The sequence below is a fragment of the Cuculus canorus genome, chromosome 11 (genome assembly GCF_017976375.1).
Source record: "Cuculus canorus isolate bCucCan1 chromosome 11, bCucCan1.pri, whole genome shotgun sequence".
NCBI classification, from domain to species: domain Eukaryota; kingdom Metazoa; phylum Chordata; class Aves; order Cuculiformes; family Cuculidae; genus Cuculus; species Cuculus canorus.
Genome location: NC_071411.1, coordinates 6,765,980 through 6,791,424, shown reverse-complemented (window position 1 = coordinate 6,791,424; position 25,445 = coordinate 6,765,980). Strand labels below are relative to the sequence as shown.

Below are 25,445 nucleotides of genomic sequence, written 5' to 3'. Positions count from 1 at the left end.
ATCTGGCGCTGCTAGAGACTCCAGGTGTGGAACGGGCACATGGATGTGCTGTTCTGTCTGTCCCTACCATGGCAGTGGCCGTTGTCACCTGTTTCGAGGTGTGCGAGGGTGGTTGGGGAGCCCCTGCAAACACAGCCGCTTGTCCTGCAGTCTGTGCCGGGGGGGATGGCAGGAGGGGACTCTGCGGCTCTCCAGGCAGGAGGGGCATTTCCCATGCCTGGAGCACCCCGATAGCACCAACCCCAACTCTGGATGAACCGAGGGCTCCTACAGCACCTGAGCACTGCCTGGGAGCTCAGAGAACAGCAAACCCTGCTTGCACTCTGGAGTCGCAGCTGGAACCAAAAGGTAGGATTTAATCAGCAGCCACTCCTGGCCACAGTGCAGATGCTTCCTATTTGAATTGGGTACGGTTCAGGACCAATGTGCTATTTTAATGGGCTTGTAAAAGCGTGGGAACCAGGTTTCAAAACAGACTGAGCTTGCCTGTTGCTCCAGGCTGCTGTTTTGTCTGGGGTGGGGAAGCACTTGGGCCAGGGGATTATCTTTTTTTAAGTTAGCACCTCAGCTACGATATAAAAAAAAAAATAAGCAAGCTTTGACTCTAGGGAGGGTAGAGGAATCTTTCCCTGGGACTAACCAGCCAGTCAGCCCTGCTAGGTCAAAGTTGGATGCAAAGACATCTCACACCTGCAGTGCCCCTGGCTAATTTTTTATTGTGCTGCTTTAGGCTATAGCAAATAGTGGCGCAAGGTCATGGATTTCAGGGCTCTTTGGAAAGCCAACCTTGATGTGACAGAGAAAAGCAAGCTCAGGCCTCCATGAGCCCGGGCTATCCCCGCTCCTCAGCAGCTGGGGAGCAGATGCTGGCAGATTCCAGCAATTCAACAGCAGCTGGGGGCTGCAGCCCCTCCTCTACAAGCTGAATGGGAATTTAATATCTCTCTGCCTTTCCTTTTTTACCCTCCGGATGAACAGCAGTCAGCAATGATGCCCTCAAACACGCTCCATTCAGAAAACATAACTTTATTATTAGTGGCAATATACATTGTATTCCTTTAAGAATCCTAAACTTGTATATGGATTTTCCCACTGAAAATACATGTGTATGTATATATGTTTTTATATATGTGTATATATATATATAAATGTATTTTATTGAACTGGAACACAACGGAACAAGAGAGACAAGCTCAGAAATTACTTGGAAAATTAAGTGTGATCTCAATGGGTTTGTGCTGGCGGTGCGTGGAGGTGAGTGGTATAAAAAGAACAGGCTAAATAGAAAATGAGATGGGTTAGGTAGCGAGGAAAGGTCTCTCAGTGCTACAGGTGGTGATATATACAGTAGTTACACATTGCTATTGCTCAGTCATGAGTGCCACCTATTCTCAAAGGCAGACAGGTATCTGGTGCAGCTCCACACAGCAACATTGATAAGGCTGGCTGTGCTCCCTGCAAACGGTACCTGCCATTTGAAAATAAGAGTTTAATTACATTTCCCTTGACAGCAGCTCTGCTCATTACTAATCTGGTCAGCGAAGGAAGAATTCCTCCGGGACATGGAGAAACCTAACTGGGTCAATATAAAGTAGCTTACAGGCAGAGTAAGGGATCAGGAACAGCAGGGAGAGCTGAAATGCGCAGGCTGAACTGCAGCTGGTGCAAATCAGCATCTCAACTGACCCAGGTGGATTTGCCCCTGGCTCCTTCCCTCCTCACCTGTAAGCAGGCTGCTCCCTTTCTGCCCAGCAGCCTGCCTGGGGGTGTGCGCTGCCAGCAGGATGCTGAGCCCTCCAGCCTTTTCTTGGGGGGTTCTTAGTGTTACATTTCCTCAGAAGGCAATTCTTCAGAAAACTGGCTGAAGGTGGCAGTAACCCCTGCTGTGCCAGGAGCTTGGGGCTTTTTTTGGTGCTGTTGTTGGTCTTTCAACATTGCGTTTGTTAATATGGTTTTTCAAACACAGGTTCCCCAGGCCACCTGCCACTGCTGAGCTCAGCTAGACTGAGGGACAAGCTTTCCTCAACTCAATGGAATTGGTTTCCTTTTATTTCTGCTGAGCTGCAGATGTTTCTTGGGTGAAAGGACACATTTAATCAAAGGCACTGACCACGGACCTTCCTCTGCCTTAAGCCAGGTTGGAGGGAGCAGACGAGCTCTGACCTTCCTGCTGGAGGATCAGTTCCCTTCCCCTCCACAAAGTGCTTGTCAGTTTGGGAAGCAAGGTAAAGAATGTGGGTATTGATTGGCTCCTCCTGACTTCCTTGGGAAAAGTGCTTTCAAAAATCCCATCCTTAAGTTGTCATCTTGCTACTACCCCCACAACGTCTGTCACCACTGGATCACGCCTACTTGATTCCCCTTCCAGCTGAAGCAGCAGGTGAGGTTTCTCACTGCTATAGTGCTTCTCTTCTTGCTGTCTTTCCCCAGCAGCGTCTGCCAAGGAGGGATCTTGCTTGGGGAAAAAGCAGTAGCAGCAAGCCAGGCTGCTGAAAGATCTGGAGCAGACGCCCTGTGCATCGCCTCCTTCCCCAAGCAAGGGTCACCAGAGGTTTAGCAGGGAGTTGTGGGAATAGCTGATTGCACTGGAATAAGGAATCAAAAGCTGGTGTTGCTGGGAGAACTACAGCTCGCTCCTCTCTTAGAGGAAAGAAAATACAGGTATCAAAGTGCCTGAATCAACCTGTACAAAAGAGCTTTCTTGGTTTGGGTCCCTTAGGGCCATTCCAAGGACGTAACCTGCATCCACACATCCTTCATCCATTCACACTGCTGGGACCAAATGGGATCAAGACACAATTCTGACTGTTATTGCACAAAGGTCCCTTTCCTGAATCTCGCCAGAACTAGCTTCGTGGGAGGGGCCATGGGTGACCCCCCTCTGCCTGCTGTGAGTGGGATCCAGCCCTGGGGGCAGTGGCATGAGATGCAGCGATGGTTCCCACTGCAGTCAGCAAAGGCCATAAGGGGGCTGCTTCGTCACTGGGGGCAATGCCCCACTCTCATTGTGCAACATTCGCATTTTCTTCTTGCAAAATTAGAGGGAGAGGGGCGGGTTAAACCCTTTTCCTTTGGCTGGCGCCGAAAAGTGTATTCAGAATTAGGGCCATCACCCTGGACAAATTGAGCTGCACAGACACTCTGTAATTACTATGCAGTTTTTGCTACACCAGCACAATGCCTTTGCACCATAACTGGGTCTTAAACCTTTCCTCTAGCCCTGCTGCTACCAGAGACCCAGGTAACTCTAGGATTTAGCTTGTCTGCACCAATGGACCGGTTCACAAGCTCCTCCATGGCAGCTTGAGGCATCCAGGAGCACTGGTGTATCACTGCAGAAAGGCAGATGCTGGATGGATAATTGCACCCTATATTCTGCCTTCAGTTCCTCACGTGATTTGAAGGGGTGAGCTCGGGCCCCCTGCTCTCTGCTCTGCCCCAGGAGTGGCTGTGCTGACTACAAGGAGATTGGGACAAGCTTGGATGGGATCTCTGTTCATGCTGTGGGTCTCCTGCTAAACCAGTGGACCATGAGGACACCCACTGCTAACCCCCACCCACCAGATGCTCTGCGCCTCTCTCTAGCACTATTTTCAGGATATTTTTCCAACTGATGAAGCAAAACAACAGATTATGACTGTAAAGTTACGGTGAGAGGACTGGATCCTAGTAGGACAACATTATTCCATGCCAAGAGAAGGAACACTTAACCCCTTCTTTAGACTCTCCCTCCATCTCTGCCCCAGCTCCCATCCACCTCCATATACATCATATAATATATTACTATATTCTCTTATAACTTTGATTTTTGCCTTTTCAGTTTCAGTAGCGCAAATGATTCATTCCAAAAGAAAAGAAAATGGAAAAAAAAAAAAAGGAAAGAACAAAAAAAAGCAGCCCCCCAGGAATATTTACAGAATATTTGCAGAGGAGACAGGGTTTGGCATTGGGAAAAGCATGGGATTTGAATGTGCTAAGTGGGTTTGATTCCACATTCCTCTTCTCCCCTCCAGGATCCTGCTCTGATGATGAAAATTCAAGAGCTGTTCAACATGCTTTCCCTGAGTGCAAACGCACAGAGGGCATTCAGGGCGGTGACAGGAGGTTGTGTTTATGCTCTCCCCTGGCTGGCTTATGACGGCAGTATCCAAAGGGGTCTGACCTTGCAAACCAGCCCTTCACCTTCAGGGAGCCGTCAGCTCCATTTTTAGCTTCTCATTAGCCAGCACCTTCATTACTGCTCTCCTCTCAAGGACCAGGGCTTTTAAGGTACTGGACGATAGGGACTGTCTGCACCTGGAATCAAAACCATGATGCGGAAGATACTGACTTCTTTAACATAGCAAAAATTATTGCAGTATAAATACACCCCTGTAACCTCAGCAAAAGCAGAGACGGGGAAACGATGGGGGAAGTTTGGTGGGTGAAGGGCATTTCAGTAAAATCGCCCGACCCGGAAAGCTTTGGCAGCTGCTCCCACAGCTATCATCATTTCATTCCCAGATCAGGGCCATGGCCATTTATATCAGCAAATATTGCCCTAAACCTCTGCCTCTCCCCCCACCCTCCCTTACGCTGTGCATGATAAAATATCCCAAGAGTCCCTCCACATTAGATCTTTTTCAGAGAGACTTCTATTAAGAAAAGCATCTATTCCCAGAAAACCCCAATAAGAGCTGCAAAACCAATTGCTCTTAAGTATGGCTGGTTTCCCCAGCGGCTGAGAGCTTTTGGCCAATCCATGTTATTATTTCCATGAAAACAGAGGTAGTGACCTCAGGCAGCTCTTTGTGGAGGGCATGATAGGCTTCCTCATACACCTGCAACCAGAGAGAGAGAGGAGATTAGCACGGAAAAAAGAATCTACATGAACAAAACAGTCTTCAGTCCCCTCTTGTCAACACCCACGTGTCCAACAAGTCCTGCCCACACCTGATCAGGTTTTTCTCCTGTATGTGGCCGGTTATGAAATCAAAGAGATGCCATTGGTGGTGCTGGCCCTCCATGAGCAGGAAGGTGTTGACATTGCAGCTTGACATCTGCACATTACCTGGCACCCTGCTGCCCTTCAGGAAGATAATGCATGTCCCAGCCCCATGCATTTCTTGCTTCCTATTCCACTAAGAAGGCGGAAATACTTATCATGCCCTTGGAGTTTAAAGAACAATGGGGGATGTTCCCATCATGCCTTGTGCAATTTTACTCCCTTTATGCCTTGACTATCCAGTTATTTTTCCAATGACAAAAGCTTTCTCTTGGTCTCCCTGTCTCTCTTTCAGGTTCATTCATGTGCTAACAATTGGTTAATCAGCTGTAGCTCTCTTGAAATGAACAGATGTGAAGTGGTTTTTGTTGTTCGGTGCTCTGGAAAGAGCCCCTGTACCTTTACCCGCTGGGGCATGAGGTAAGGTTAGTGCTGACACAGTTTACGTTGTTCAGAAGAACTTTTGGGGTCAAGACTTTACCTGTTTATGAGCCTCACTCTAATTTTATGCCAAGTTGATTTATGTCAAAGAGACTCTCTAGGTACACAGCCACCCCCGGACCAAGTCTTGAGATCACTCATCAGCCCTTGCCCACAGCCCAGCTGTAGCTGGTGAAAGGCCACCACACCATGCCTTGGGAGGGCTACCTCCTAGTGAAAGGAGCTTAACCTGCTCTGTCTCACCAATGCATCAGCCCTGCTTTGCATCCAGCTCTTTGGAGCTCACAAGCTCCCTACACCTCACAGTCACTCATGCTTAGGCCAACACTGACGGGATAACACCTTAAAAATCAATCAAGCAAGATTACCTTGAGCGTTTTGTCCTGACTCTGCACTGTGTCCATCAGTAAATAGGACCCTTTGATATCACAGAGCTTGTCAGAAGAGCCGTGTAGCACCAGGATGGGCAAAGTCAGCTTGGGCAGAGCTCGCTCAATTCTGGCAATGGCATTCATCAGCTGGATGACGAAGGAGACCTTCATGCCACCGTGGTACACCAAGGGATCAGACGTGTAAGACTCCATCTGGCAGGGAGAAAGAGGTAATTTAAGGTCAGCAATATTTCATGCAGAAAAGACAAAGCAGGTCAGCCTAGCGTTGAGGAGTCTCTTCCCTTGGCTTGCAAGGTAATTTCCTACTCTGTCGGGACATCCTGCCATCAGAGTCAATGTCAAGGTCATTACTATGGCTACCCAGAACCGCTCACACAACCTGGCTAACCCCACGCTGTGTGTTCCTCTCTTATGCCACTAGAAAATATTCAAGCCAAAGATCTTTTTGCAGGCAAACAACCAGTGCTGGACAAAGACTGTTCCATGGAGGCACCTGCTTGCCTTTTTCTGCTCTGCCATGTCCTTCTATCACTGAAAGGTGACAGTCTCTTCTGCCGAGGGTTCTTCAGACTGTGTTACTTGAAAGCTGATGTTTGTTCTCTTTCATCCTCCCTCTCTGGGAATGAAGACCATGACCTACACCTACAGACAACTGACACATCTGATTGCAAAGCACTCCTGTGCTGAGGGGTCCTCTCCAGGTGCAAAGCGTGCGCAAACAAGGCAGCAAATGATGATATTAGGTGCTAGGCAAAGAACACCACAAAACCCGGTCAATGACTTGCTCAGCCAGACTGTGAAAGGATAAAAACGTACAAGAGCTAGTGCAGAAAGTTGCTCAGAAAGAGTAGTTACTGCAGCAGGCAAAAAATCTACAGTAAATATTTGTATACTGTACATGGAGACGGCCCACACAGCCACTGCCATCTCAGTATCTGCCAGAATGCTGTGATTATGGGTTGGTCTCTGGCACAGCCTCCAGTTTCTCCCAACCCTGGCAGATGTTTATAGAAATGATGGTTATTTATAGGTTAGCCGAAAACAGTCTCCTTTCCTTGCAGGCAGCGGGGTCTGTTCTAATTCTCCCTTGCTTTGCAGAAATGTGAGGTCCTCTTGTTGCTGCACGTGCCTGCACTGAGGGGGGCCACAGGTGGGAGGTGACCCACGAGCCCACCCGAGGGCTGTAAAGCTATCGGGTAGATTCTGTGTTCATCTCCCTGTGAGGTGAGATGAGATTTATCAGCGGGACAGAAGGAAACAACACGGTGGGACTTTCCCACCTGGGGAGATTAATTTGCCAGAGGACATAAAGCCTGTTTCCCTCCTCATGGTCTCAAATGTGTTGGGGCACAAAGCGCTGGAAATAGAGCTGGCAGCAAGGCATGCTGGTGCTCCTAAGTCTTCTCCCATCACTTTCTTTCAGTCCCCGCTATCTCCTGCTGCTTAGACCCATGGTTCCTATACCTGAGGGCAGCAAGGGGAAGGCGGTAGGTGGGAATCTGGGACTATTAGCAGCTGGCACCCTTCAGTTCCAGCTCACAGTGCTGAAGATAGTCGAGGGCGATGATCCAAGCCTTTGTAGCGCTCATATAGGGATCCTTATACTCAGCAGATGTTTCCAGCATTTGATGAAGGCCATAATTGTGTTTTGGCCTCACTGCAAGATCATGGCCACTCTGAAGTGAGGAGTAGTTTTTGGCAGGGAGGCAAACATAGCTGTCTTTCCCCACAGGATCTTACCTCTAGCATCTCCCTTTCAACCAAGCAAGTGCCCATATGCGCTAAGGGTTTGGAAACCTCTGTTTGTTTGAACATCTGGAGGTGTTCAAGGCCAGGTTGGATGGGACTTGGGCAGCCTGATCCAGGGGGAGGTGTCCCTGCCCACAGCAGGGGGGTTGGAATGAGTTGATCTTTAAGGTTCCTTCCAATCCAAACCATTCTATGATTCTAAGACGCTGCCTGCGTTCAGAAAGAGGCATCCTCTTGTGAATGTGCTCATGGAGAAAATTCAGCTTTGACTTGCAAAACACCAACTGCCTCTAATTTTGCTGGTTCTACTTTTGACTCCTCGCTGTGCCGTGATATTTTCAGCCAAATGTGTTGACTATTCCTTTTTTTAAGCAAAACCACCGTGTTGCACTGGCTACTTAGCAACTGGCTTCAGCCTAATCTGGGAGTTACTTGTCTGGATCTATGTCACAGCGCTGCGTTAAAGCAATACAGCTTTAAGATGGGTTTCTTTTTATTTTTAGTTGTTTTTTTTTAATTGAAGGAAACAAATGAGGGACTTTGCAGAGGGGGTGTGGAATCAGGAGGGGTAGGTGGATGGATTGACAGAAGTTCCCTCCTCATGGAGTAAAACAATGTTGATCAATTCATATGAGCTGCCCCTCCCACCCCATAAATTCTAAGAGAATGACCCAATGCATTTCTTTCTTCCTCTTGTTCTTTTCTGAAAGAACATGGATTTTTTAGCTACTGAATAGCCAACAAATATTTTTGTGTAGATGATGGGAGGGAGGGCAAAAATAATAACCCGATCATCACCTAGATCGATCCAGACTGCAGGAGGAAGATCCTGTTCCCAGCAAATGAACAGGAATCCTTGACAGAGTTAATGTTCAGTGCATGGGGTGAGCACAAAGCAGCAGCTTGCTAGGGAAACACAGAAAGATAGGGAATCAACTATTATTCTGCAAGCTGTAATCTACAAACCCTGCAAGTGTAGAGGTCCCACGGGCACACGGAGCTCTAGGACAGCAGGCACAATAAGTGACGGGAGCCCCAGGAGAACCTGCAACGGCTTCGAGCCACAGGCCGGTAAAGGCTCTGCAGAGTAAATCACAGCAGCTCTTTTCTCTCTCTGTAATGCCATGGCAGAAGGAACCATCAGAGCTCCTGCTGCATTATGTTGCCTTGCTTAGAGGTCTGTATCTTCCCTTTGCATTTTGCAGAGCAATAAATTCATTATAAGGCAATTACAGCCTCATCCTGTGTGGACTCTGCAGGAACAAGACTAAAGTCAGGGGGACTATTCACTGAATTCAATAGCAGCTAACGAAGATGAATAAAGGGGTGCCCACCCCTGTGATATTATTCCTCCTTGGATTTTAGGGTTGCTTCTTGCTCTCTTTGGTGTCTCTTGCATTTGATACAGCAAGCAGATCAAACAAATATCTCCATATCATCCTGTGTTTCAGTCCCTACACCCTCAGGACAGCCTGCTGGGAATACAAACTCATCAGGAAATTCTTGGATGACGTCCCAAAAATATTTCTAGATAAAATAAACTTGGTCTGGCAGGAGAATAGGTTTGACATATAAATAATGGATGTTTCCAGCACATAGTGTGCTTTGAAGCTGCACATCTTGAGTCCAAAAGGAGGGTGGAGTGTGCATTAGAGGCAGCCAGAGGACCAAGATGGTGTATTGTCTTCCGTAAGTGCCTGAAGCCTCAAATCCTGGTGTTTGAGGATGGTCAGGAAACCACTTTATATCACAATCCATAGCTGCTATATCAGCTGTGTGTTCACTTGCAGTGTGCAGGCAGCATAGCAAGGAGGGGCTTCTTGTCTCATTTTGAAGACTACTCCATTATAAACAGACTCTGATGAAGCAGACCTACATTTTCATTCACTGCAAAAGGCTTTCCCTGGCTCCACGGGAAGAGAAAGGGCAGAGGAAAAACAATAACACTCAAAGGAAGCTTGGAGCATCATAGAACAGAGGGAGGAGCAGCAAATATTTATGTAGAAAGTCAACAGAACAGCATTAATATAAACTGTGTCCAGCGGTTGCTGTGGTGCTTCCTAACATCACCCCAACGGCCTACATGGAAATACCCGGTCAACACTGTGCACCAAATTAAGGGAGCTCACCGACACTTTTCCAAATGCATTATTATTTGGGATGTTCCCACATCAGCATTTTTCGCCTGTAATGCTAGATAGTGCCGTTCTAGCATGCTCCAGCAGAGGATCCAGCTGTCAGAGGCGTATTTCAAACCTCTGCCCTTAAGGATCAGCTGTGGCACAGAGTTCAAGTGCCACACGACAAACCAGTGCAGAAGCAGGTGAAGCCCCACGTGTCCCAGCCACAAATCAGTGCAGAAGCAGGGAAAGACCCACGTGCCCCAGCCACGCTCACTCTTCAGGTAGGGACTAACATTCAAACTCCTCCCCTCCTCAAGAACACTGATTGCTTTTGTCCTCTAAACGCAAATGCAGCAGCAAAAACTTTCCTCTGTGTGATTTTAGTGACTTAGTTCTCTAATTTAAACCTTTTCTCTGAATTATATGCAACAAGTTATGGCAGCTGAATGTAATTAAGAGCAGGTTTCTATAGCTTGACTGGAATCAGCCTTCTTCCCAAGAATATATTTTGTGCAGCCTCATATGGTACTTAAGAACATGTCATATGGCGTATCAGTGGATGCAGATGAACTCGCTCTATGCTCATCCTGACAGTTTCCTAGAACCTACTTTGTCTTCTTTTTGTCAGCTCCTCAAATCTTTCCGCCTTCAGCCTACTGAAATGTTATGCTCTGTTCTGCACAAGTGAACTGAAAGTAGTTTGACCAAAACCCTCTTTGGCAGAGCCAAGAAACAACCCTGAAAGCCTCGAGACTATTCTGGGAGACTCTTTGCTTTCCAGTTTACCGAATGGGTGAGTCAAAGAGATGGGATTCGCTGAGGCTGAATGGATTGCACTCACACAGCTGCTGATACTGTCTTTGCTCCTGATCCGTTCAGCTTCAGTTCTAATGCTGGTCAAGCTGCCTCCCTGGAGGAAGGCAATTTATTAACTTCCACTTAAGATATGAACCATTGCATGAACAGCAGGAAAAATGACAGCATCTGTCAGTGAGATGTGAGCTGATGTGGAGGCACAGGAACAACTGACGATTGCACCAGCGAAGCTCTCCTGCTTTTGACACACCTTCAGATGCCATTTTCTATCATTCAAGTTAATTTCTAAAATAGATCAAGTTCTGGGGCACTCCCCTCTCCAGACAAGGCAACTTACAGTTCATGTCCCTCTCCTTTCACTCGTCCCACAACAGTGAGAAGGTACAAAACCTCCTCATTGTGTGTTGTTTCAACAGTTGCAATGACATCTGGTTTTGCCAGCGACGGCATAAACAAGCTGCAACAGTTATTGTGAGGAGTGGGTATGAACAGGAGAAGAGTCTCAAGCTATGGTGACACCACAAAAACGTCATCTTGGAATAGCTCCAACCACAGCTGTGGTGGTGGAGCTGGAATTGGGTCATTACAAGGGCTGCTTCAATTGCAGCTTGTTTAAGTATTATTCTCAGGTGCAGCAAGAATACATCATCTGTTTGGAAAAGCTGCAGCAGAGCCAGGGGGTAATCCAGGAGACCTGGTAGGTCTTTGGGGCAAGCACGCTCTCCTTCTCTGTTTAAATGCATTCTGCACAACATGATCCTTGTTTGTAAGCAGGGAAATAAATCTCCAGGACTGTAGGGTTTGTCATGGTCTCACTGCAAAGAGCAGGGTTGGAAAAGTTGACTTTGGCAGCGTGTTTGCCACCCACATGAGCTGGCTCTCGCGGCTGTAATGAGCACTGGTGGTGCAGCAGAGACAAACGCTGCTCCCATGTGCTTTCCACCACACCTGCAGCACAGGTCTCTGTTGAGTCTTGTACCCAGAGTGGCTGTAGGGGGGTGGAAGGCACACTAAATAGAAGAACAGCTGATCTCCCTAGTTTTCTGCTGTGTGCAAAGTTGATTCCATGAACTTCAGAGATGCTTCACCTTTTCAAACCAGGATAGATCTTGACCTCATGATTTAACAAACCACTTTTTTTCAAAAAAAAAGAGGAGAAATGCCAGGACTGAGACAAGATACCAACTATCCAGTGACTTTAAAAGACATTAAGGTCCTTACCTCCTTCTTGTTCCGGGAAATTGCATTTGGATCTATCGATCCCAGTGACAAGTTTGGGAGAACAAAGTTGAGCACTTTCGCTGCAAAAACCTGTGGGAGAGAAAATCAAGCAATTAAAGAGCTAGTCAGAACAAGAGAGAGCACGGAGGGCCAAATCCTGAGCTGATGGGAATCAGCACTGAAGCTAAGCAGTTGAGAAGTGCCAGCTGACAGTGGAGAGAGATCTGCCCTATAGTTAAAGCATTTCTCTTAAAGAGAAAGTGTTTAAACTGCTCCAGCCATCAAGGAGTGGGTGTGCTAGTCTGAAATGACATCAACTGTCTATCCACATGCAACATCACAGCTTCATCGTACTTCGCCTTTTGCTCATTCTCAAGTTAATTTCTAAAAAGGCCTCAGTTAAGCACTTCTAAAGGAAAAAGCCATTTCCAGTCCTCAGAAGGGCTGTTTTACCACTCCTTCCTTGCTGCCACAGCTCTGGTTTCAGTCTGCAGTAAGTGATGTTTGGTGCAATTAGCCTAGCCTGCACTTGTTTTGATAAATATATTCTCCAGGGAACCTGTAAATAGACAACAGCGAAATGTGCATGGATTGGCTAAGGAAATCCATTGCTCACTTGTCTCCTGAGCACGAAACACAAAAGCATTCAGCAGCCCAGGCTCAAAACCACTGGCAGAAGAAAGGGTAACATCTTTTATTTCAACAGAGGTACAAGCACATTGATACCAGCGTTCTGCTCTGATCTTTGATAGCTGCCTTTAATTAAATATCACCACTTAAGTCAGAAAACATGCAATTCATGTTTGTTGGTCTGTTTTATGGCCCTTTCATGCTCACAGCTAACACTTGTAGGTAGGTTGTCACCTCTGTTCTGTTTCTGCTGATGCATAATCACTTCTGAAGTACTCCCTGACATTTCAGATCACGGATGATCCATGACAGAGTAATTATGATATTAGAGGAATAACACAAGATTGAAGTCAACGTCATCCTGGAACAAAAAGCAGTGAAGACTCACAGCACGTTTGAGAAAATGCATGTACCTTGGGGTGGATAGGAACTGGTGTCGTTGTCTACCAGTCTACTGAGCCCCTCGCTGCCCACAACGTTGTGCCAGCAAAATTAATTTCTACTGAGGTCTCTGGAATTAGACCAGTAAAATAACATATCCACACCAATGCAAGTATAAGCTTATGGCACAAACATGCAGGAATGGGGTTTTCTTTGTTTTGTGTTACCTCCAGGTTGTGATGATCTGGGGAATGCATATTTATGAATCCCAGGCAAAGTTATGCACTCCGTGCTGACAACACTGTAGCAGTTTTGCTTCTCTGAAACCACTTACTATGTCCCACTTAAGTCAAGTAATAACTTTGACACTTAGCTGAGGAATTTAACTTAGAAGAGGTGTAATTGTCCTAAGCTTTCTTTTACAGAGTATGGAGAGTGAGAGAAATAACCCCCCCAGAACACCTTGAACATCCAACCAATGGTCTGGAAATGCCAGTGGTAGAACACTGAAACAGAACATTGCCTCTTGACTGAAAGTATAACTTATAGCTTATTTCATGGTTTTTGCGTGAGTTCAACTATTCGGGCGCTTTGCAGCACAGAGACTCTTCTGAGTGGAGCACAGTGTGTTCCCTGCACACCTTGACATGCTTATTTCTTTCTCTCGTGATCTCTGCTTGCCAAACTGCTTGTGTGAATGCCCTTCAGTTCACTTCAGCTGCAAATGAGCTGGATTAATGAAAATGTGGTGTTTGAACTGGTTAAGTTAGCCACGCTCATTTGAGCTGAAAGTCTCTGGAAGTCTACAGAGACCAGGTTGAGAGCAACTGAACAGTTTTATCAGGGAGATACAATATCAGTGATTGTGATAAGATACGATATGATATATGATCAAGGGGACAGTAGATTTGGTGGCTTCATACCTGGATAACAAGCCACCTTAGGTATGTTTTTCTGAACGTGATGACTAACACCTCTGCTAAACTGGACGGACCAGAGCAAAGCCAAACCATCCATTTTTAATACAATACTTTCTTCTAGTTTGACTGTATATTTAAAACCAGTTTTCTGCACTGTTACTGGGTGCAGATTCAGGCTAGTGACCAGGAAACCCTCAAATACTGGAACAGCACAACGTCCTGTTGGCTTACAAAGCAACAGATCAGCAAAAGGCCAATTTCAAAGTATTCAATAGCTGAACCGTAGTGAGAGTTACTCTTTCACCCTTACTCAGCTCTTTGCCAGCATACGTGACTCCTATCTCTTTGCATCCTTTGAAATGCTGAAGATTCAGAACTGAATTTTATCCAGATTAGTTAACAAGAAAAGGGGGAGGGCAGCAAGATCCATCCCTCTTCACTGGATTTGCAACAAATAGGTTAATGCTTCTATCAGGACACGGGATTTATGAGGCATTGATGAAATTGTGTTTCTGCAAAAGAACAGAATTTGATATTCCTGCATTTAGTCTGCAAACGTGCTGTGTTTCTGCGGCTGCCAGAGCTGGTTCAGCTGCAAGGGGAGGTATTTTTAAGACAGACTGAAGGACCCAGTGTAATCTGCCCCACTGTTATTGTTGCCATGAGCTCTTGTTTGTTTAGGCCAAGGTAAATTCTTGCTCAGTTGGAAACTTCTCCAGCAAAGGGATGAATGCAATGGTCCTTGGGAAATGGCCCAGGGCCGAGAAGTCGTACCAGTTCCAAGGCAAAATGAAAGCCTTTGTGCTGCAGAGGCACAAACACCAATGAAATGTTTTTTTTTCTCTCAGAGTTAAAAAAAAAGCACACAAGTGTTTTCAGCTCTGCTTTATGGGAAAACATAGTTTATGTGGGACTACTCTGTCTACTTTCACTCCTTCCTCTTGAAAATACCATTTCAACTCCAGGACTGATTTTAACCGAATTTGACAGAGCAGAGATATTTCAGGAATAATTAATTTTTTATCAGTTTTGAGAAGCAAGAATAGATTTGAAAGAGAAAGAAACTTGCTGTGCATTTCTATTATTACACGCAAGAGACTCCAGGAAAGGAACTGTAGAAACACCTCCACAAACATTTCAGTTAGAGATTAGGATTTCCTACACTGAAATTAAGCAACAATCTGGTACAGATCTGCAAAAAAACAGATTACGGTAATACTAGCTCCCACAGAACTGGTAAGTCCTTATTTCAGAAAGATTTTAGCTTCTAGCAAAGGGTACAGCTCTAGAAGAAGGAAAGTCTTTCCACATTTTCCTTGACTTGACTAGAAAGAGAAGGCTAACAGTGTCTCTCAGATTCAGATCTTATACTATATTTTTCTTAATATTTATGCTTTTTCTGTTTCCAAAGTAAGAAATAAAAAAGGTTCATGGGACCTTTATGCTTAGTCAGGTACAGCCTCACCTGTGAAGAATCAGCTGGCAGCCTCCTAGAAGCATCCTTTGGTGCACTGGCTCCTATTTAAATAAGTTTTCCTGGTCTGGAAGACTTCAGTATTCAATTCCCTTCTGAAAAGTAGGTGGGACCATGGGGGAAGTACTTGGGAGGAAACTATTAATTGGCATCCAGGTGTTTTGCAATTTTTTAAGTGTTTCCTTCAGAGTGAGAAGATTAAAGAGGCAGAGTGAGGTGATTAAAAAGCACCCTTTGGTGCTTGTAATGATTTGTGGGGTCAGTAGATGGCTGCGGGTACAGCAGAAGCTACAACAAGAAAATCTGTCTCCTTTATCTCAGAAACAAAGAAAAGCAGGAGAAATAGCTTAGAAGTAGATTAAAACAAGAAGTTAGCCCTAGGAGAAGAGGCTAGGGAGACAGGATAAAGGAATGAGTCCTATGGGAATGAGATAGCCTGTCCTTCCTGAGGGCTTAACTGGTTCTTCCCTTTGCTTCCAGTTTCTTTTAGGCTTGTTGTTTATTCTTTTAAAAATCCAGAAAGGAGGGGAGAGCTGAGGGTCAGCAGGGCAAGGGCGAATCGGGCACTGCAAATTTGGCTCAGAAATAGCTCTGGGAGGGTGATCTGGATGGGACAGGGTGGGTAAAGCCTAAATGCAAACTGAAGGAGGTTCTGGACAAGAACTAGCTCTGGTGTCAAGCCTAACAGGATGCTGTGAGGGCAGAGATGCTTTAGGTGGTAGCAGTCATTGAGGATCACGAAAGACTCCTAGGACTCAGAAACACCAGTTTTGTTTAGAAATTGGTCATCCTTCAAACGCCAAAAATAACTCTGTCCTGACTTAGCCAGCGGCCTGTGCTGCAACCGCACCAGCCTCTGCGGAGTCAGGGAGAAAACCGTAGGAGAGGAAGGGAAAGGACAGCACTGTGTGGGCTGCCACAGGGTGTGGTGAAGAAAGCACAGCCTGCCACCACCTCCTGAGGTAGCATCGTTATCTGACTCTCATTTAAGTAGGTTTGCCTGGACAACTTCAGGATTCACTTCCTCTCTGCGAAGTAGGTGGGACCGTGTGTGAGGCACTGTGAAAAGTATTGACCGGCATCCAGGTGATCCAGATCTCAGCAAGGTTTTGCATTTTAAGGCTAGAGGTATTAATGCTGTTCCTTTCGTGGACAAGCAAGTATGACCCGGTGCAACACAGGTTTGCTCTTACCTTGATGGGAGTGGCGACTTCTGGGCTGGCTACCACTAAAGGAGAGATCAACAGCATGCCTAAAAACTCGCTGGGTCTCTCGCTAGCTGTCAGAATGGAGATGGCTCCCCCCTGCAACGCAAAATAACAACTCACAGCTTAAAACAGAAGTCAACATCTCTTGTGTACAGTAATCCTGTTACTGCATGGGTTTTAGTCCAAACAAGCAAATGATTTCTGTGCCAGTGAGAGTTCAGTGTGGTCAGCAAGGAAAGCTGGGGGAGCACTAGAAGTGGCTTGGTTTTGTGGGGGAGAAGACATTTGTTTTCTTCTCTCATGCTGTAAACCCTCACATCACACTGAACTCAGCTCTCCATGCAGTGTCCATCAGCTCCCTAGGATGCCTTTGCGTCCTCCTCAGTTAAAAGGACTAAGAAAAAAATGTCAGAACTGATAGTTCAGGTGCGACTTTAAAAGTAAGTTGAGGCTCTACCAGTGTGACAGTGATGCTGCACTGGGAAGATGCCGTGAAGCCAGGCTTGCTCCGTGCCTGTGGCACTCGTAACCTGGGCAACGCAATGCTGCCACCCAGCACGCGAGAATCTTCACTAATTATTGGCAGTTAAATATTCTCCTTAGTGTCCCCATCCCCTCCAGCCCTGCATCGCTGTGTCCGGGGCCTGACAGTGAACACCCAGCCCTATGGTTTAGAGCCAAACAGCAGCCAGGCTTGAGCCCTCCTGCATGAGGCGGCTGATGGCGTGAGGGGTGGGGGACAGACGGGACTGGCTGGCTTCTCGGGGAAGTTTGCAGAGGATTAGTTGCCAAGGGAAATATTTGGTGAACTTCCACGCTGCCAGAGAACCAGAAGCTTGTTAAATGCAGCAGCAGTGAGAAACATCTCAAAGAACTCACTGGGAAATTAGCTCCTTGTCACAGTGGCTTTGGAGCGCAGTGAGCACTTCAGAGCATGCCATGCCTTCTTATGCAAGAACACTTGTTCATCTGAGCACGGCCTGAATCCCAAAGTACTTATTCATTTTTCTTCTCCTCTGGGACTGCAGGGAGAGCAGATCAATGACATCAGTGGGAATATTGCTAGCTTGAATAAAGGGATTTGGCCTGTGCTGTCAGAATCAGACCTCAGATCTGTCCACCAAATCAGTGCCTTTGTTTTTGCAGCTCTAATCCCTGGTACATTTTCCTGTTAGGTTGTTTAACAAAATGAGGCTACAGCGTATTTTCATTCTTCATCCCCTAGCTTTGGAGAGCTTAACCTCCTGGTTACTAGTTAAAATGAAAGGAGAAGCCCCATGCTGCTGGTGGGACTTACCATGTACCTGGTGTGAATGAACTATTCTATTAAAAAATACACCCATTGTTGCAAATGACACCAATTAATTAGGGCCATGATCCGGGTAGAAAAGTTAAGGACCAACTGTACTGAAGACAGATCTCATGGAGCAAGGCATGCTGGCAAATCAGTCACTGAGCGAAATGGAAGGGGAGATTTCTTGCAGTTTTGCTTTTCCTGCTGTGGGCTGAGTTATTTCTTGCCACCCACAAGAGTACAACCACGCTGCAGCACGTGTCCTGGTCCTGCCAGGAGGGGTCAGGGATAGTGCTTACCATGGAGTGCCCCAGAATGAGAATGGGCAGCTCAGGGTGCTCTTTCTTCATGAGATCAATGTGCTGCAAGCTGTCCCTGATGAAGATGTGGAAATCTGAGACAACCATACGATCACCCTCGCTCTGCCCGTGGCCAACTGTAGGGGAAAAAGAGAACATGCATCTAAGTCACTCGAAGCAGTGGTTACAATCAAGAAAGGCTTTAGCAGAAACACGCCTGCTGGACTGTTACTGTCCTAACCTGACCACCTCCTGCAGTCATCCCTCAACAGAAAGAGTGCTGCAGAAATACAAAGGAAGCTGCACAGAGCAGTTTAAAAAATATCATATTGGCTATGATCTAGTTAAAAAAAATGACCTTACATTCTCCTGTCTTTCTCTCTGCTCTTCAAAATGAATATAATCTCTTGCCCCAGGGATCATAGCCACCGGAGGCTGATGGCTCACTATACTGAGATAATTCCTGTGTAGAGTCTTAGCAAGAAAACAGAAAAATTCTGAAGACTGGTTATGGTCATTATAAACTTAATGGGCCACGGACACAGCATTTTGTAGTGCTTGGGTGTCTGTGAGCTTTGCAGTCCTGCCTCTTCTCACGGCTGCTCTAGAGCACGAGGGGGGCTGGAAGCTCTCCCTGCTACAGGTGAACCACTCTCAGCAGAGGAGGCCATAGGATGGAAGTATCAAGTTGAACGCTCCTCCTAAACAAATATTAATGCAAAGTGTACTGCACCTGGATGCTGTTAGCTCATTCTGTATCTGGGAATTTAGGTCTGAAGAAAGGGAAGGGAAAGACTAAAATGGGAGATGGGGAGTTGCTATGGGAACAGCGGCATCCCTGGCAGAGGTGAAGGCAGCATCACCACACAGTCCCAGGCAATTTTGAGCTTGCAAAGGCTTGAAATCAATAACCACCTTGGGGAAGTGGTTTGCATGTTTATCTGATCACACACACAATTTTTTATCTATCACAAATAGGACTCTTCATTAAAAACAGTCTTCTTGCTTGTTTATGTTCCATGCAGGTTGTTAAGAAACACTCTGAAAGGGAAAACACATATGGATGGATCCATATGGGATAGTGTACAGGCAGTTTCAGATACCATCTCCCTCTTTTTGTGTGTCTCCCTAGGCCTCCTCCAGTAGGCACTGAGGCATACTTAAAGGCAGAAAGGGACTTGTCAATGTTGTGAAGTGCCTGATAATTGTTCGCACCCCTCTGGTCATCAGCAAAGCATTGCCTACCCATCCCACAAGGTAATGGCTTTTTGGTTAGATCTGCTGGCAATAGTCACAGCAGAAGAATTCAGTACGTCTAAACTTAATTTTCTTGCAAGCCACCCGAAATATCACCTTCCAAATTAGGAAGAAGTTCTAATAAAAAGCTGGACTAAATACACTCCATCTAAGACAAAGTGAAATCCAAACTTGCTCTTCTTTCGTCCCAGCAGGTGCTCTCCAGAGTTGGCCTTTTGGCAGTGAAGACTGCCATCCACCACGCCGTCTGCCAGATAAACTCAGCACCAAACTCAGATATCATACTGGTCAATCACAGACAATGTATTACTGTTTCTAATATCCATGGACATACTCCAACAACCAAACATCAATACAGTCAAGAATATTGACTGTTTTTCCTTGATCTTTTGCCTTTAGAGTTATTAAGAATGAAAGGTCAGGTTCATCCTTGATGTAAAGCTTTGAGTTTTGCTGGGAATGAATCTGACGTAGTGGTTCCACAGTGCAAGAGGGGTGAATCACCTGCACCCAGGAACTGGACGTAACCAGAGGCTGCTCCACACTCAAGTGACACAACACCCAAAGAAGACAACAGAGAAGTGTCACAACTCCACAAGTTCCTCATTACAGCGTTCCCCCTGGGGCCCTTGGTTTCAACAGGGCAATTACAATCATGAGATACTCATCTGTAAAAAGCCGCGATTGCCGATGCACATCCACGTGATACACTTGGTTTTCAAAACCCGTCAAACACATTTCGTAACTGGCTGTCTTCACACCCAGCTTGCATGGTTTGCTGCTAGTATGATGTATCTGTAGTGGCTCAGTGATCACCATTTCAGGTTGCCTGTACTGAGATAATTGTGAGAACCCTTTCCTACATGTAAGTCTTTAAAAATGAGAATTCAAACCACTATTTTTCAAACTGCACATCTAGAATTGGGAAGTCTAAGTCTCCATTTCCAACCAAACACACCACTGCTAAATAACACACTTTGCTCAAGCAGTCAATAAAGGCTGCAATGATCTGACCTAATATGCTATTAAGTTCTGCCCTCTGTATTTTGTGCATAAGCTTGCTCAAACTGCAGCTCTGCCACCTTAGAGACAAGAACAGTAACTTGTAACAGTCAATCCTGCCGGAAAGCATGACTTTGGAGCATGATTTCACCTATGATTATAGATTTTCTAAAGCTACACACCTCTCTGTATGGAAGAATACTGATTGGCTGCGCAGGAAGACAAAGCTAAGGGCTCAGTGATGAAGTGTTTGAGGGTGTGAGCGCTCTGGGACTGCACTATTACCATGGAGGTATCACTCTGCCTGCATAATGGGTCCTGTGGCCCTGCAAATGCATACTTCTACAAGTCCCTCTGTTTCTCAAATTCCATATTCTCCTGTGTTGTGGGGCTTGCTTTTGAAAACCGCCCCAAAGCCAGACTCGTCAGCTGACACTGGCTCGTACACCTTAAAAAATGTGACATCCTGGTCAGATTGGAGATGTGCTGGGGAAAAAAAGGCAAATAAAAAGCACAGAGCAACTCAGCACTGCATTCCCTTCAGTAAAGGCCAAAGGAGAACTGCCTGAAGAAACGCATCTCAGCTCTGGGCTTGCTGGGCAGATTAATTCAGGCAAGGAAGAGGAGCTGTGCTGGGTCTCCACCAGCATGATGCTTTTGTACTGGGGCTGTGGGGCCACATCACAGCTGAAGAAATCCATCCTTGAATACACTAAGACCAAGAGAGCACGAGGCAAAGAGGAGACCCTGGCAGTGCCTGTGGAGTGCGGCAGCACATCTTGTCCACCTTCAGATATTTGCACAATGTTCTAAACACCAACTTTTAAGTAACCCACACACCATACCCATTTCTATTTCCCAGAGCCAAACCCCCCTGACACAGCCGTACCCTGCACGCTCAGGTGTGGACTGAATCACTCCTCAGAGCTTCAGCAGGAATGTTTTGGTACAGAAGATGAGGTGACGGGGGAAAGGCAGGGTCAGATGTTGACTTAGCTATGCTGCTGTAAAATTACCAATTTCAATGGTGTTTGTTAAAGCTTACAGTCATGGGAGAACAGAAATTATGGGCTATGCAGTTTTTTCAGCCTTTGCTCCCTATTTATTATGGAAAAGGCATAAAACAGACAGAGAGGACATATGAAATCTGCCTGGGGAGCAGTAATTCTCCAGACAGAATCTGGATCTTGACTTTTCACATATTTTGAGGTTTTCAAATTTGGGAGAAAGGGGACGGTTTGGATCCATTTTTATTGCAGTCAGAACACCATCACAGGCATCTGTGGGGTGAAATGCTCTCCCTAACCAGCTGATGGTAGAAACAAGCAGGAGGAATGCAGGGCTTGACTCCTGCCTCAGGATCCATCACACTGTGCGTTTATTTTCTTTATTAGATAAGTAACTCCAATATTTTGAAGTGAGACAACCAAGAACAGGGAGAATGGGGAGATGGTCAGGCACTCCAGGCTTACCACTCCCTCAGCATAAATAAATTTGGAATTTCAATGGCACTAACAGAGGAGCACCAGGAGTTTTCAGAAGTAGTTACAGGTGAGAACTCCCACCACTGCAAAGTCAATGATTAACCAAACACAGCTGAGGATGTACTGCAGAGCCCCACACCAAAATGACACATCTTAATTATGTCAGAGGGGACCACTGGCAAGGCTGTACTGTCCGATTTAACAAGCTGGAGGATGGGTGCGATTAATTCCCAAAAGAGCCATCGAAGGCCAGAAAAGGTGGTTTTACTGGTCCAGTGTTGGCTCCGCAGTGGCAGCAGCACATTGCAGTGCAGGCAGAGGTTTGCAAAGGCAGGATTTCTGGTAGAGCCCACACCAAGTTCAGGCTGAAGACCCTCTTATTTCATTGCCTCCATCATCAAAATGCTTACTGGAGTCTAACAAGTCCATTTGAAGCAAATGCCTAGATGCTTTTTGTAAAAGGAGGGATTTAAATCAGTACTATTTGTCTATTAGCCTTCTGAAAGATTTAAGGCATCTACCTCTGTTTTCTGTCCCAAACCAGAGCCAGGATGGGATCCCCACTGGTGCTGGACTCCGCAGCATACGTGAAGGTGAGCCTACATATCCCCCAACCTTTTTGGCTCTCACCCCCCAGCAGGTGATACTGTGAGAGAGACATGAAAATAGTATATCCTCCCTGCTGCTAAACATTCTGGGTTAGGGAAAAAACCCTATAATTAAAAAAAAAAATCACATAGATGTTTTCACTTTGCAGATGGCCCACACGGAGGAGCAATGCTGGGTCTCGAGCCCACAGGAGGGAGATGCTGGTGACAGAAATTTGGATGGCTCTTGAGTGCGCAAGATGCAAACGTGCCAACCTAATCCCTCTCCCGCAATCTTCCTGAGCGTGTGGCAGCTTGCTCAGGCGGGGCCCTCACTGTGGTGCTCTACAACCTGCCCTACAATCCCACTGCTATGAGAAGGAATGACTTCAGGAGTTCATTTTAATATCCAGCTCCCATGGACTGGAAGGCAGCGAGCCTCGTCTGCCTCCACCTTCCCGTCTGCCCTTTAGGAAATGCATTTCAGACTTGGAGGTAAAACTTAAAAGCACAAGATGAAGCAGATAGAGTTTTCAGGAGTGTTACTGTTTTGGAAGTCAGAGCAGCAGTTAGTTAAGTGGTGTCACAAGGCATTACAGCTGATGCCTGTATTTATGGCATCTATTGAAACTTGTCTGAGCAAGGACTGGCTTTTTTTTCACTTGTACAGCTCCCAGCACCACAGGACGTCATCACAGACCTTGGTCCAAGGAATTGCAAGATTTAAAAGTAATAATTAACTCTAATCCCAGACTGTAAGGCAGCACAGTTTTGCAGAGGAGGAGATGGGAGAAAGCACATAGATGGAGAATGTGGGTGAGACAATACACAGATGACACTAATAATGGGTTTACATAGCAAATGTTGTGTGAAGCCTTGATTTTCTGCTTGGGTGTTTTTTTGAGGTTTAATGAAAAAAATATTACTGAACTAGTAAACATTTCAAATTGTCATAACAGTTCACTACTGAAAAAAATTATAATTGTTTTGTAATGGATCAAGTACACATCCTTTTCATCAAGTCAGCAACGCTCATTAATTAAACATACTGGATTTCAAAGCTCCCAATGTTTAATTATTTGTTTAACAAGCAGTACATCTAATCCACCATTCAGACACACAAACAACTAAAATAACAGGAAGAAGCTTCAAAGCAGGACAATCAACATCTGGAAAAGTCAACAGACTGTGCCTGTATTGTCAGTAACATGTAAAGCAAATGTTCCACTCCAGAACAAATACACACAGGAAACACCTCCGAGTGCATGGTGCAGATTCCTACTCAACAAAGAGGCTTCCTTGCCCTGAGAACACATTTATCACAGCAAGGGAGCCTGTTCAGTATTTTCTTCCCCTATCTTCTTCCATACCCTAACCAAATCAAGTCTGATGCACGGAGGGCATTCAGTAATGTCTGCCCTCCACACGTAGGTACTCTTCATTGTGCATGCAGATGGAGAGCAAAGGCAGCACAGGAGCTACCTGAGAAAGAAGGTAAGCTGTCCTAGGATTTGCGAGGCTACCTTGACTCGGATCAAGTTGCCACCTAGGTCAGCTGCTGTGCTGCAGTGTATTTTGTAGGAAACCTTGGAGGTGAGCTTTTCCATCTGACCAACCCTTAGCTGTGCACCATGTCTCTCATCCTCTCCCACAGAGCTGGCTTCTACAAGAAGACCATGAGGCACAGCAGTAAGCCTGCTCTCCACTGTTGGCAAGCTTTACACTGTCAATATCTGACACAAGCCTACGGTCTACGGCTTTTCCAGGAGTAATACTTCCATGTCAGATGGGAAGCAACATGAACCAAAAGGAGAGAGTTCACCCTCACCACTTGTTCCACCTTTACGTTCCTTAAGCATTTCAAGTATAGCTCAACACATGCTTATGCTTAGTAACTTTTGTCCACTCTTCTCTGTCCAGGTAGTCCTCAGCATCCCTTCTTTCAGAGCACCTGTGCAGATACAGTGATTCCATCGGGTTTTCCATGTCAACAGGTACATTATAAAACCATTAGATATGATACCCAATAGAAGCACATCTCCACCCCTGGTGGTTTATGTATGGAGCATGTACGTAGGACTTACAGATGGGTTCTGCCTCTCTCTTACCACAACGGACTCTTATCCTGAACTTACAAATCTGTCAGCTTCCCTATTCCTTCTCAAGGTTAGGAGAATCACTTTTCTTTCAGCATTTGCTGGGTAGTTTTTATTCTCTTGCCTCACACAAAGAGCGCAGCAAACTGAAAGCCTTCTCCTCCCACATCAGACACACATTTGCTGAGCTGAGATATTTTTAGAATAGTGCATACACAGAGTTATATTGTTTGTTGTCTTGGTTAGGGAAAAAAAAAAGAAACAGGCAATTTTCTATACTAAAATTATTTGTGCCTTATTGCTGGGGAGCTGAGAAGTAGTCATCTTGCTGAAGCCATTTGGAATCTTTTCTGTACTCCAGAGATGACAAACAAAATGACCTGGTACATATCAGAGCAGTCGTTAATTCTGTCCGACAAGGCAAACTGTTTCTGTCAATGTTAAGAGCCAATTCATGTCTAATGGATACAAACATGGCTCTTTTGGCTTTGGAAGACTTGCCCATTTCTTATGCTTTTGCTGAATTTGGCTCTGAACTACAGTTCCTTAAAAGTCTTCCTGGAACACCATGTTGCTCATGAAAACACGCTGAAAAAACCCATCTGAGTGTTTATGTTGTAAAATAATGAGCTCTTCATAGGCTGCATTTTCAAACAGCAGTCACTGTGGCCAGAATAGAACATGTGTGTCTCCTGGGACGTCATGTAATGAAAGGGGGAAAGGCAGTATGGAAACCTGCACGTGCCATAGTCACTTCCCACACTGCCCGGGCAGAGTAGCTTTGTCATTCCCATCACAAAATCAGGATGTTGCTGCAGCACAGCTTGTGGAAGCTAAGGCCCATGAAAGAGGAATATGGAACCTGGTTCCTTTTCCACAAAGCTCATACACAACAGCATTCCATTTTTTTCCTCAGCTCCTTCTGCGATGCCACCTCCCAAGCCAGCTCTCAAGAATATTGAAGCAAAAGACAGCTGAAGGGAATGCCCTTCTCTATCAGGCTGCCGGGATCATGGATTTGAAAATGCTGTACAAAGGTGGCATAGATGGCTGAGCAGCTGTTGAGCTCCTCTGCAAAAGACTTTCT

At 45.9% G+C, this 25,445-nt stretch overlaps 1 protein-coding gene across 8 annotated transcripts in view; it reads right to left on the bottom strand.

Annotated features, from left to right (window-relative positions):
- Positions 1–1,866: 1,866 nt before the first annotated feature.
- Positions 1,867–25,445, bottom strand: part of MGLL (monoglyceride lipase) — a 102,075-nt gene continuing 78,496 nt past the window's right edge. For all 8 annotated transcript variants that reach the window (XM_054076152.1, XM_054076154.1, XM_054076156.1 and 5 more), the window contains 5 exons: positions 17,933–18,069; positions 16,325–16,435; positions 11,727–11,816; positions 5,794–6,009; positions 1,867–4,820 (listed from right to left, as the gene is read on the bottom strand). In XM_054076152.1, coding sequence (XP_053932127.1) covers positions 4,695–4,820; positions 5,794–6,009; positions 11,727–11,816; positions 16,325–16,435; positions 17,933–18,069 — 680 coding nt within the window. In that variant the 3' untranslated portion in view covers positions 1,867–4,694. The remainder of the gene's footprint in view (positions 4,821–5,793; positions 6,010–11,726; positions 11,817–16,324; positions 16,436–17,932; positions 18,070–25,445) is intronic.